Below are 13,414 nucleotides of genomic sequence, written 5' to 3' on the forward strand. Positions count from 1 at the left end.
CATCACAGATGGTCATGAGCCACCATGTGGTTGCCGGGAATTGAACTCAGCACCTTTGGAAGAGCAGTCAGGGCTCTTAACCGCTGAGCCATCTCTCCAGCCCTACATTTTCTTATCTTGATAAAGCTTGCACTTACCTTCCTAAATCAGAATCTGCAACCCCCGCCTCCTCTGTGCCCCAACTTATCTCAAATCCTAGAGATTCTACCTAGCAAATAATTCAGAACCCATCTGTCTCTCTATTCTGTTTCTTCCAGTGTTGAACACATTGTCGTCCCTTATCAAAGACACAGGACAGTCAAGCTAGTTTGAAACTCCTTAGCACAGCTCATTAAGTTACTGCTTTCCTCCCGGGCCACTTCCCCGCTCATCTCACACCCCGACACCTGCTGCTTCCCTACAATGAATCTGAGTTCTTCGAAACTAATTTTATTATCGCTGGGATTGTCTTCCGTAGTTTCTGGGTCGCAGTTCACTAATAACAGCCCAGGCATGCGGGCTCCGGTTCCTCCACCCAATCTCTCAGCAATTTCCAGGGGCTGTGGTCTGTGTGGGTGGTCCCTGGGGTCGTTTTCCAGGGCTGGAGATGCATGAGCTTCCTCAGAGTGAATCCTGATCTGGCTTCAATTTTGCTTCAAGTAGGGAACCCCTGGGCAGCGAACACAGCAGAAGCTTCCGGACTTCAGGAAGAGACCGCGCCGAGATCCTGTCCGGAACCCTCCGGCGCATGGCTCCGCCCCTCGTCTGCGTCGGAGGTGGGGCGGGGCGGGGCGCCAGGCGCTAGCGAACGGCGTGCGCCAGGCGGGGGGCGGGGCCAGGGGCGGAGCGGAGCGCGCATGCGCGGTCGCCTTTGTGTGGGTCGAGCGGCGGCGGTGGCGGCGGCGGTGGTGGCGGCAGTGGCGGTCCCACTGGCAGGCGGGCAAGAGGGGAGTCCGGACGGCGTCCGGCGTGGGAGCCGGGGGACCACCATGGTAAAGAAGCGGAAAGGCCGTGTCGTGATCGACTCGGATACGGAAGACAGCGGCAGCGACGAGAACCTGGATCAGGTGAGGGCAGGCCGCGGAGGCGCGGGCCGGCAGAGCGGGAGGGCTGAGTCCTGGCCACGGGAGCTGGGAGTCGCCCGGCCCGAGCGCCCTGCCCGCTTGGTTGTCCGGTCCTCTGCTGTAGTCCCTTCCTGTCTCTCCGCTGAATCTTAGGCCCTGGGAACCTGGGCCGGGCCTGGAGACCGAGCCCCGAGGACTTGGCGCCTTGGGCCGGGAGGCGGGGCAGGGATCGGGCTGATGGGCCTCGGGGTTTGGGGTACTGGAGGGGGCCGCTGTCTGCTTGGGCCGGATCGGGGCGTCATGACTTAAGGCCGGGAGATTCAGGCTGGGCGAGATAGGAAGTATCGCCCGCCAACCCCAATGGCTGAGAGATTTTGGAGGAGGTGCAAGGGTGAGCATGGGGCGGTGGGAGGGAAAATTTGTCTAGAAGGTGTGGACTCTGGAAGATGAAGTTTTTCAAGCCAGGCATGTGGACATAGTAGGGACACCCATAAATGTTCCAAAGAGCTTCCGAGGTTCCTGGGCTTGAGGGGAGACATCGCTGTAGTCTCTTTGATCTGCGGTCATTTATGTTCGAAATGGGTTTCCCGTTGGGATGTCAGACAAAAAACAACAACAAAAAAAAAAAAAAAAAACAAAAAAAACAAAAAAAACCCCCAAAACTCTTGGGAGGAGAAAAGAGGACAGATAACTGGAAGTTGTGAATTGTAGGGCAGCAGAGAGAGACTGTGGCCCAAGCTCTTAGCCTTTTTTACGCAGCAGCATAGAATTCTTTTTCACTTGAAGATCTGAGAATTGGGATTCATTTTCACTTGAGGATCTGAGAAGTATTGTAAGTAACTTGTGATCTTAGCGTCTTGGAGTACTCCGAATTGCTTCTGTACTTTAAAAAACACTGCAGGGAGGAAACTGTTCGTGTAGCAGTACTGTAATGCTATCAGGAGATTCAAAGATGATTTCCTCCATGCTTCATGAGTAAATGACATAAAGGGAGGGTTGGCAAGATACAATAGCTTTATAAAAGGAGTAGATAGAGTACTAAACTCAGAATCTGTAACTCTGAATCCTAATTTCTTTCTAGCCATTTACCTTTGGTCTCCTCTGTAAAATGGAGATAATAACATCAGCCTTGGGTATTGAATGGGACAGTTGCATGAATCACATGTTTATAATAAAAAATGTTGGTATAAACTACAAAGTTTTTATATAAAAACTTTCTTGGGAGTCCTTAGTAATAGACTAGAGGTCTCAGAATTAATCAGGATTTGAAAAGGGAGGACTTACCTGGTCTACAAAATGAGTCCAGGACCTGGTCTGTCACTGAATTAAATCAATTCTCCTACCTTGTCCTCTTAAGTACAGGGTTACAGACATGCGTCACCACACCTGCCTGAGAGAGAGAGAACTTTAAAAATGGTGGTAGGAAGGTAGGAAAGTGAGGGGCCAGTAGAAGGACTATCTAAGGACAGGAACCCCTGTTTAGGGGTAGGAATTGAGTGAATAAATTGAAGGTATTTTTATTGAAAGTCTCCTAAAAATTCACCAAAGATGTGTTGCTGTCTATAAGAAGTTTTATTTGTAAATTTTTAGACTGGCAGAAACATTAGAGTCTGTATCATACTTCTGCCCCTCTGTTTTGTGGTCTGTGGAATGTAGTTGTAATCATTTATGTTATATCTGGGATAAATTAGATACCTCAATAAAATGCCCGATTTACATTGTCACATTTTCAAGTCATGGTGAGTTGACCTTATTTTTCCACTTTCCATTCGAAGAAAACGAGATTAAAGAAGCTAAAGTAATTCACTAGTAAGTAGTAAAATTGGAAATTAACCCATTTAAAACCATACTGTTTCTGCTATATCAGGTTAGTATAGTCTTAGTTTTTCATAATGCAAAATGAAAAAATGTGGGCTGTTAGGAAATTACTATTTTGATTTGTTTATTTTTTTAAAAGATGTCTTTTTTTTCTTTTTCTATTTTTCGGAGCTGGGGACAGAACCCAGGGCCTTGCGCTTGCTAGGCAAGCGGTCTACCACTGAGCTAAATCCCCAGCCCCAAGATGTCTTTTTTTTAATGTGTATGAATGTTTTTCCTTCATGTGTATATCGGGACCGTGTGTGTGCCTGTTGCCCACTGTCTACAGAGGCCAGAAGAGGGTATTCGACTCATTGGAACTGGAGTTACAGTTAAGAGCTGTCATGTGGGTATTAGCTCAGGTGTTCTGCAAACACACAGCAAGTTCTTGTAACAGCTGAATCATCTCTCCAGAACCTTGGTTTGTTTATGAGGAAGGATCTTGCTGGGTTTGAACTTAAGTTCGCCTGCCTCAGTGTCCAGAGTGCTGAGATTACAAACTTGAACCATTACCACATCCAACTTCATGCTCAGCTAGAGAATAATGGTTCATGGCCAATTTCCATGTTGCTAAAACTAATGTTTTTAAGGTTCACTAAATAGAGTTATCAAATCAGTTAGAATGTGTTTGGGGTGCTTGATAAAGCCCTTTTAAGGTATCTGTTTCCAAGAGGAATGAAGCAAACTACCAGTTAATCTGACCTTAATGAATTTTCCCACAGAATTCTGGTGAATGATTGGGTGGAGTGCGTTCATTGGTGGTAGAGATATTTTACCTGATTTACAAAGAATATTTCCAGGGGCTGGAGAGATGGCTCAGTGGTAAAAGCGTCTTACTGTTCTTGCAGAGTACCTGGGTTTGTACCCCAATCATATGTACCTCTGGTTCTAGGGAATCAGATCCCCTCTTCTGACCTCCACAGGCACTAGGTACACGTGTGGTACATAAACATATAGGCAAAAACACTTATACACACAAAATAAAAATAAATAAATTTTTAAGAAAGTATTTCCAAAATAGGAAGTGAAGGGGGCTGCAACTTTAGGTCAAACTCGGTCTAACTCTAAATTTCTCTTTGAAAAAATGTGTAATTTCTAAGTAGTACCAAAAGTATTTTAACAATAATTTTGCCTCCCCTTCAGTTACTTGTTATAGCATGTTTTCTATCGGATGAGAACTGGATCAGTTCCTTTCCTTGTACATCCGAACAGGGTCACTAGTGCCTCCTGGGCTGTTTTTTGTTTTTGTCTGTTTTGCTCTGTTCTTGGCTCTCTGTCTCAGGTGACTTTACCAGAGTGTTCTAGAAGAAATTTATAGTCAACCTGATTTAGGAGCTTAGGAAACACAACCATCGCAAACTGGATCTTTCCTGACCAAGCCCGGCCTTGGGCTGTGCTGTCTACTGCTGAGTTCTCATTGGAGGTTTGACACTGGGCTTCTTCATGATCCTTGAAGAAAGAACAAAACATGACAGATCTGCAAGTGTCTTAACAGAAGAGTGGTGCACAGTTAGTAAGGATGCCCTGCCCCTGAGTTTCCTAGTTAGGAATCTAAGCCATTATGTTGGAATTGCTGTAGCACCTCCAACTTAGTACTTATTGAAGGGGAGGTGGTGCAGTGTCAGAAGCCAGCTTGGCTTCCTTATGTAGAATATAGATTGACTGTCACAACCCAACACCATGTATGATGCATATGTAACGTTTTAAAAAGGCACACATGATCAAGTAAAATTTATGGGGGTATGGGGCATAGTTCCTACCTCTAATAAACCAGACCCCAGAGACTAAAGTCCTGGATTCTATATTTGTAACAGGTACAGGCCAGGCAATTATGATTCATGCTCACCATTGAGCCCACAGTTTGTATGCAAGTTCATCATTCTTAGTAAGATATTGTAGCTAGTTGGGGAGAAAAATAGCTGCTTGTGTTTCCTGTATTGTATCCAAGTTAAGGGCATACATGCAACCGGAAGAACTTGACAGATAAAGTACCAAAGCTGGTAGCTCATATAAATCTCTAACACGAATTTATTGGTGGATAGTTTTTGATTTTTGTTGCTGCTGGCATTGAACCCAGGCCATCATGCATACTGAATACATGATTTGCTGTATACCCAATCACTAGAGATGCCTTTTTTGTTTTTTTCAATTTTTTAAAAGATTTAAATATATGGATATTTTGCCCGTATGTATGTTTAGGTACAACACTCATGCCTGGTGCCTGTAGAAGATTTAAGAGGGTGTTGGGTCTCCTGGCTCTGGAGTTTCAGATGATGATGAGCTACTGTGTTGGTGCTGGAATTGAACCCAGCTCGTCTGAAAGAGCCAGTGCTCTTAACCACTGAGCAGGATCTCCAGACCTAAATATTCTTTTGTTTGTTTGTTGAGACAGAGCTTCCTGTGTAACCCCAACTGTTCTGAAACTCTGTCTGTAGACCAGGCTGGCCTCAAACTCATAGATTCACTTGCCTTTGCCTCAGGAGTGCTAGGATTAAAGACACCAAGGACAGCGGGATTCTTTGTCTTCAGTCAGTCATTCTTGAGATGTGGGGTGTGTCTGTGTGTTTGTCTTTTTCTGTATATTTAGAGATGAAGTCTGATGGAGCCCAGGCTGGCATTAAACTTAGTATGACAGCTAAGAATGATCCTGCTGCCTTTGTTTCCTGAGTACCTCTGCTCCCAAGTGTAGGGCTACAGGTGTGCACCACATCTCCAGGTGCTGGAGATGGAATTAAAGAGATTAGGCAAGCATTGTACCAACTGAGTCTATATTGCCAGTTCCAAAACTCTGATCTCAATTTGAAAATTTGGAGAGGTAGGTGTGTGTGTGTGTGTGTGTGTGTGTGTGTGTGTGTGTGTGTGTGTGCGCGTGTGCGCGTGTGCGCGTGTGCGCGCGTGCATATGTGTGCATACGTAAGTGTAAGTAAAATGCCAGGAATCAAACCCAGAGCATTACACGTGCTGGGCACATGCTCTGCCACTAAGTTACACTTCTGGGCCTTGGAGGCGTTTCCTTTTGCATGTAAACTGATAGTGACTTTTATTTTGGCCACGTTATAGTTTTCCTGCTTTTTTAAGTTGTAGGATACTTGTCATTGGTGCTTTACTCAGCCTTAACCTGTCATGGAAGCTCACAGCTGTAATCCTAGCACTCAGGAACCTGAAGCAGGGGGAGCAAAAGGTCAAGGCCAGACGAGACTATATAACAAGACTCCCACATCCGTCTTCCTGCTTTGCCTTTTCCAAAATTGTTTAGGTATATTTATACTAAAATGTTTTATAGTCTCTCTCTCTTTCTTTCTTTCTCTCTCTCTCTTTCTTTCCCTTCCTTCCTTCCTTTTCTTTCTTTGTTATTGTTTCTGTTGAAAGTGTGTCACTTGTAGCTCAGCTGGCCTGAAACTTCTGACAGTGTGTCTACCTCAGGCTTGCAAGTGTCAGGGTTACATGTGAGCCACCATTCCTGTTTTATAGAACTTTGTCGTTCTTTGTTTCTCATCAGTTTGAAGTGACAGCAATGAAATTTGTCTTTGAAGATGATGTGGTGGCACAGCCTGTAATCCCAGCCACTCTACTAAGGCCAAAGCAGGAGAATCATAAGTTTAGGACCTGCTTATAAGCTGAAGGCTAGACTGATTGGGCTACCTGGTGAAATAATTTCAAAAGGCAAAAGAGAGCTGGAGATAAGATTTAATGTTAGGTGCTCACCTAGCATACAGGAGGCTTTAGGTTCCAACCCCCATACTACAAAATAAATAAATAGATAAATAAAAAATAGACTGTCCTTTGGTATATTTACTTTGAATAGATCCACTAGATATTTTCTAGGACCTTTGTTTAGCATATTGTATAAACCATTGATATAAAGTATCCTATAAATGTTTCTCATAAAACTTGGGGAATTTAAGTTAGGCTTTTACTTAATTTTTTTTTTTTTTTTTTGTTAGTCAGAGGCAGATTCTGAAGCCTGTAATGAATGTGAGTGGCAGTGTTAACTCGTGGACTTTTAAGTTTGTATAACAATGTTAACTGTAGCTTGATGCAGCTTATTTACTAAATTATTTTCACTTGGCTTTTATTTGGAAATGGTTGGAGAAGAGTGAAGTCTCTTGGCAGTTCTCATTACTTCTATGTGTGTTTCTGTTTGCCTGTCCGTCTGTATACCTGTGTGTTCATTCCTTTTTTCTTTTCTTTCTTTCTTTTTTTTTTTTCGGAGCTGGGGACCGAACCCAGGGCCTTGAGCTTGCTAGGCAAGTGCTCTACCACTGAGCTAATCCCCAACCCCCTGTGTGTTCATTCCTGAGAGCAAACCCAGGCTCTACCACTGATCTCTAGCTCCAACCCCTATACCACAGCTTTTAAGGAAAATGCAAAGCCCCCTTAATGATCTTTCTGTCTTGTCTTTGTTTGGGTAGGGAGTACATGCGTGGAAGCCGAGGATGTAAGTGGTTCTCTTCTTTCACCATGCAGGTTTTAAGGATCTGGGAACCGAACTCAGACTATCAGGCTCGGAGGCCGTATGTTCCCTTTTTTGCTGAGCCATCTCACCAACTCAAAACTCATTTGAGACTGGGTCCCTCAGTATATTTAATGTTCAGTGAAGAGTAGAGATTGTTATTTTTCAACAGACGAGTTAGGCTAGATGAATGAAATGGAAGTGTTTGCTGCCTTCAAGGGCCTCACAGGGAGAGTCGGCAGAGAAAGGGCAAGACTTGGATTGCAGGGCTGGGGATTTAGCTCAGCGGTAGAGCGCTTGCCTAGCAAGTGCAAGGCCCTGGGTTCGGTCCCCAGCTCCAGGGGAAAAAAAAAAAAAAAAAAAAAGACTTGTATTGCAGGTTATGAAGAAGGACTGGTATGTGTAGGCTTTATACTGGCCTGATATGGATGACATTTAAGCTGAGACCTGGAACAGATGTTAGGAAAAGGAGATTAGGAGACTGAAGAATAAAGGGGAGGGTATTGTGTGTTCATTTTTGAGGAACCAGTGTGTACACAAGAAGCTAGGTAGAAAAGACTGATTGCCATTATGAAACTGAAAGAAACCCAGAGCGTGTGAAGAGGTCTATGCATGTGAAACTCAGGGGTTTTTTGGTATATCTTATTGTGTAATGCAGGCTGGCCTTGAATTCAGAACAGTCCTTTTCCCTTAGTCTCCTAAGTGCTGCCATTACAGATGCAAACCACCAGATGTAGAAACAGAAAATGTTTTAACTCTGAAGATGGAGAAGTCAAGTTGTCTTAGTTTGGGTTTAATTGCGTGAACAGGCACCATAACCAAGGCAGCTCATAAAAGACAACATTTAAATGAGGCTGGCCAAGTGTCCATTGTCATCATGTTGAGAAGCATGTCAGCATCCAGGCTGGCTTGACACTGGAGGAGCTGAGAGTTCTATATCTTGTTCCAGAGGCAAACCGGACACACTGCTGCAGAACCTCAAAGCGCACCTCCACAGTGATGCACTTCCTCCAACAAGGCCACACCTCCTAATAGTGCCACTTCCCATGGGCCGAGCATATTTAAAGCACCATACAAGGTTATGGTTGACAGTAAGAGTAAAGATGAACTTGAATAGAAAACTTAAAGTTGGTTGGATAGTACTGTTCTGATAAACTTGTGTTTCATTTATCTACATAATCGATGTGTAACTTTTTACTGTAAGCTGGGTTAAAAACGAATGCTTAGTCACATGTAATACATATCTAAAGTCTCGTTACTCTCAACAGTCATATAGTGAGATTTTGTCTCCGAAGACCAAGGGGGAGCCCATGAGATGGCTCCGGTAAAGCCTCCTGCTACCAAGCCTAATGACCTGAATTCAGTCTTTGGGACCCACCTGGCAGAAGGAGAGAGCACCATCTCCTGAAAGTTGTATTTGACCTTCACACACACACACACACACACACACACACACACACACCCGAGAAGGAGAGATTGAATGGTAAACCTTTATCAATTGACTAAATTTAGAACCACCTACAAGAATCCAGTCCTGGTAGCATACACCTGTAATACCGAACTTGGGAGGTAGAGGCATGAACTCAAAGTCATACTTGGCCACATAGTAAGTTTGAGGCCTGTCCGGCTCCATGAGAGTGTTTCGGAGAGAGTTAGCTGAGGCAGGAAGCCCTACACTGAAGTTGGGCAGGACCATCCCGAGGAAACGAGGAAGGCAGCAGAGCCTTCAGCAAGCCCCTCCCTCTCTGCCCAGCCTACTCTGGCATGGGTGTCATGCCAATTCTACAGTATTTTAGACATTTCTAGAGCTCCATATTTTTTTCTATTTGAAATAACTTTGCTGGGAATTTGAAGGGAAAGTTGCCATATTGAGTGCTGATTATGTGCAATTTTTTTTAAAGGTTTATTTATTATATATAAGTACACTGTAGCTGTTTTCAGACACACCAGAAGAGGGCATCAGATCTCTTTACAGATGGTTGTGAGCCACCATGTGGTTGCTGGGAATTGAACTCAGGACCTCTGGAAGAGCAGTCGGGTGCTCTTAACCACTGAGCCATCTCTCCAGCCCCGATTATGTGCAATTTAAAGGATTGTTCCATTGCTACTTTGGAAATTAGTACTTCAGAGGGTTTTGTTTGTCTGATGAGATTGCTCAGTAGGTAACAGCACTTGCCCCAGATGACCTGAGTTCAATCCCTGGGACTCAGATGGTAGAAGGAAAGAATTAACAGCAGCACATTGTCCTTTGACCTCCACATGTGCACCATGGCATGCATGTGTATATAGGGGCATGCTGGCATGCAAACATACACAATAAGCCAACAAATGTGATAGGAAAAACAAATAAACCCAAAACTTAACAGAAAAAGAAGGATTTTGGAGACAGGGTGGTCCAGAACATGTACCAGTGACTTTGAACTCTGATCTTTTGCATAATCTTAGGTACTAAGATTATGAGTGTGAACCACCATGCCTGGTTATGTGGCATGAGGATTCAAACCTTACATTCTAGATAAGCATTCTGCCGGCTGAGCTCGCTCACGCCCTCTCTCTCTTTCTCTCTCTCCTCTCTCTCTCTCTCTCTCTCTCTCTCTCTCTCTCTCATTATTGGGTTTTTGGGGTTTGTTTGTTTGTTTGTTTGTTTGTTTTAATGTGTGCATTCATGTGTGGGTTAGAGGACAACTGGGAATTGACTCTCTTTCCATCACATGGATCTCAGTGATAGAACTTTGGGTGTCGGGCTTGGCAATGAGCATCTTCACCTCTTGAGCCATCGCTTCACCACACTCCCACTTTCTCTTCCTTGCTCTTAATAAATAATCAGTGCCCAGTATTTGAATCACATTCCTGTGCCAGTGTCTCTGTAAAAGAAATAATACCAAAAAACATTTTAAATACAAGATTCTGGATTGTAGTTCTTTTCTTTGGACCTCTTGGGTCTTCCAGTTCTCTTCATCCCAGTGGCTACTTACTTTGTCCGGCCACCGTTACTCTACTCTGCTCAGAATGGAATGATCCTCAGACTAACTCCTTAGCACTTCCACCTCGGTCCCATGTACTCCCAGAAAGTCCATAGTGGGTAGATAGGTTATTCCTTTGCTTCAAACCATTTGGGGGTTTCTTGCACCTTCAAACAAAATCCTTACTCTTGACCCTGCTTTGCAAACCTCTGGTTGGCTCTCTTTTTACTCTGACCCACCTCATTTTATTCCCTCCCTGTCTTGCTTGCTTAAACATCAGCAACAGTTTCCCTTTCAGTTCTTTGAGCCAGCATTATCAGCTCCATGGCCTTAGCTATCCTGGAGGGCTCCTCTCTTGCAAGGCCCATATACCCTCCTTTTCCCTCTAAAGGTTTCTAACTTCTTCAGAGAAGTTTCTCCTACCCTCTCTCTGTACTGCATATAGCCCCGTGTTCTTGATTCACTTCCTTCTTAGCACTTAGCTTTGTCCATACTGATTTCTGTATTTTCTTGACTATCTCCTACTCTTGTCCTTAAGTTCCATGAAGTTGTGGACATTTGTATCTTTTCTTTTTTGTTGTTGTTTTTTTTTTTTTTTGTTTTGTTTTTTGGTTCTTTTTTTTTTTTTTTTTCGGAGCTGGGGACCGAACCCAGGGCCTTGCACTTCCTAGGTAAGCGCTCTACCACTGAGCTAAATCCCCAGCCCCATCTTTTCTTTTTTTTAATTTTAAAGATTTATTTATTTTATTTATATAAGCACACTGTAGCTGTCTTCAGACACACCAGAAGAGGGCATCTGATCCCATTACAGATGGTTGTGAGCCACCATGTGGTTGCTGGGAATTGAACTCAGGACCTCTGAAAGAGCAACCAGTGCTCTTAACCTCTGAGTTATCTCTCCAGCCCCCCATTTGTATCTTTTCTTTGCTGTCATTTACCCTATGCTTGGAACATAATAGGTGCTGGTAGTAAGGTGATGAAGCATTTTAGTTTGCCTGGGCTGAGGTGATTCCATGAATGCAGAGAGTGGTTTCATTGCTAAAAATCAGGGTAGTATCAGGGCAGATAATACCTAGCTGTTGGGTATTAGTTATGTTTGTAGGATTAAGTAAAAAAAAAAAAAAAGCATCTTAATGACTTTTGGAACCTCATGAATTTTATTCATTTTTATCAATGCTATCCTCTCTGTTTTGTTCATTTAAATTTGAGGATTATGCCCTAGTACCTCACACACACTAGACAGATGCTCTACTACTAAGCTTTAGCCTCACTCCTTTCTCTTAAGACAGGCTCTCACCATGTAGTGCTCATTGGCCTGGAATTTGTCACGAAAGCAAGGAACCCACCTGCCTCTGCCTTTCACGTGTTGGGACTAAAATTTGTGCTGCCACCACACCTGACACCTGGCTTACTTTAAACTTTGGGACAGTCTTATTGAACTCTTGTAGCTCAGGAATTCCTTGAGTTTAAGATCCTCCTGCCACAAACTCTCTACTATCTCAGATTATCAGTTCATGCCATCCAGTCCAGTCTCTTGCTTTATTTTAGGTCTCAATTTATGCTCTCTAATTAAATATGTCCTTTGAACAGTCATTGAAAGTGCTATGGAAACTAAATGAGGCATCTCTTGATGCTAGACCTGTAGTAGATTGGGCACTGAGATTACAGTAAGCACATCTGTGGTATAGATCATGTTATCACCTCACACTGCATTCTCCTTAAGACATGTCAAGATAAAGGTGAAGGTTTTCACTGGATGAGAAGAAATACGGGGAAGGTAGTGAAAGAGATCACTGGACATCGTGTGATCACCAGCATGACATCATGGAGTGGTATAGAGAAAGGCAAGATGATGTGCCCTTTATATGTGAACCTGTTTTGTTTTAAAGTAATTCCAAATCAGAAAAGATTTCAACTTCTAAATGAATCTAAATAAATCACTCTTAATAATGTCTTCCTGTTGAGGTGAAGAGATGGTAACAGTTAAAAGTACTTGCTACTCTTCCAGAGGACCAGGCTTGGTTCTCAATATCCCTGTCAGGTGGTTCATAGCCACCTATGGCTTTAGCTCCAGGGAATCTGACACCCTCTTATGTCCTCTGCAGGCATTCATACACAGTGGCACACAGAGCTACGTCACATGTAAATACAAATAATAATCTCTTCACGTGTGCATTATTGTAGAGACCTTTCATTGGCACATCGTTGTGGCCATCTGTACCTGCAAGCCCTCATTAGGATCTGAAGGACTAAGTCATAGAGTAGTTTGGGCAGGAGATCCCCCCAAGTAGCATTCAATACTGCGCTCCAGAAGTGGAGAGGGCAGATTGTATACTGTCAAGGTCTTTATTATGTCCACTCTAGTATAGCTAGTATTCTGCACAAAGCGAGAGTGTGATTATGTGATACATTGGCTCACTGATGGAAAGCCATTTGTTCGGTTTGCCTGGTTTTTTGGTTCCAGGGTCTTGTTCTCTAGCTCAGGATGGTCTGGAATCCCAGGCAGCTTGTGTCAGTTTTCCTCCTTTAGTCTTCCAGGTACTGAGGTTACAGATACATCTGCCATAGAAGGTGTGTGTGCACACTTGTGTATAAGTATGTGCCTGCACAGGTTTGTGGAGGTCAGAGGACAACTTGAGGTAGTTGGTTCTGTCTTTTCATCAGGTACTGGGGATTGAATGCAGTTTTCAGGCTCAGTGGAGTGGCTGGCTCCTTTTTCCTGCTGAGCCTTCCTGTTAGCCCAGTTTCAGTAGTTTTCATGAATGTACTGTTCCAGGGTAGGATTTGATTGCCAGCTATAGTTAAAAGTTCATTCCAGTAATGATTAGATACTTCTTAGGGAGAAAGGAGTACTCAGCTTATAGTTTTGGAGGCTGGAGGGCAACAGCTTGGACAGACTCAAGCTGCATCACATCATGGTAAGAGACATGAATGTGTTTGTCTGCTTACAAAGCTGTCAAGTCAGGATTCAGTCATGAAGTTGTAGCTTCCCAAAGCCACACTTTTGCGTATCATAGTCAAATCAGATTCATTCCTCTTAGTACCATCAAGTAATTCTTTGTGGGTTATACTACTTAAGAAACTGGGTGTTGTGGCAC

At 43.7% G+C, this 13,414-nt stretch overlaps 1 protein-coding gene across 2 annotated transcripts in view; it reads left to right on the forward strand.

The window, feature by feature from the left end:
- Positions 1-824: 824 nt before the first annotated feature.
- Positions 825-13,414, forward strand: part of Rtf1 (Rtf1, Paf1/RNA polymerase II complex component, homolog (S. cerevisiae)) — a 59,591-nt gene continuing 47,001 nt past the window's right edge. For both annotated transcript variants that reach the window (NM_001401979.1, XM_063284277.1), the window contains exon 1: positions 825-1,046. In NM_001401979.1, the coding sequence (NP_001388908.1) occupies positions 837-1,046 (210 nt within the window). In that variant the 5' untranslated portion in view covers positions 825-836. The remainder of the gene's footprint in view (positions 1,047-13,414) is intronic.

This window comes from Rattus norvegicus, chromosome 3, assembly GCF_036323735.1.
Source record: "Rattus norvegicus strain BN/NHsdMcwi chromosome 3, GRCr8, whole genome shotgun sequence".
In the NCBI taxonomy this organism is placed as follows: Eukaryota; Metazoa; Chordata; class Mammalia; order Rodentia; family Muridae; genus Rattus; species Rattus norvegicus.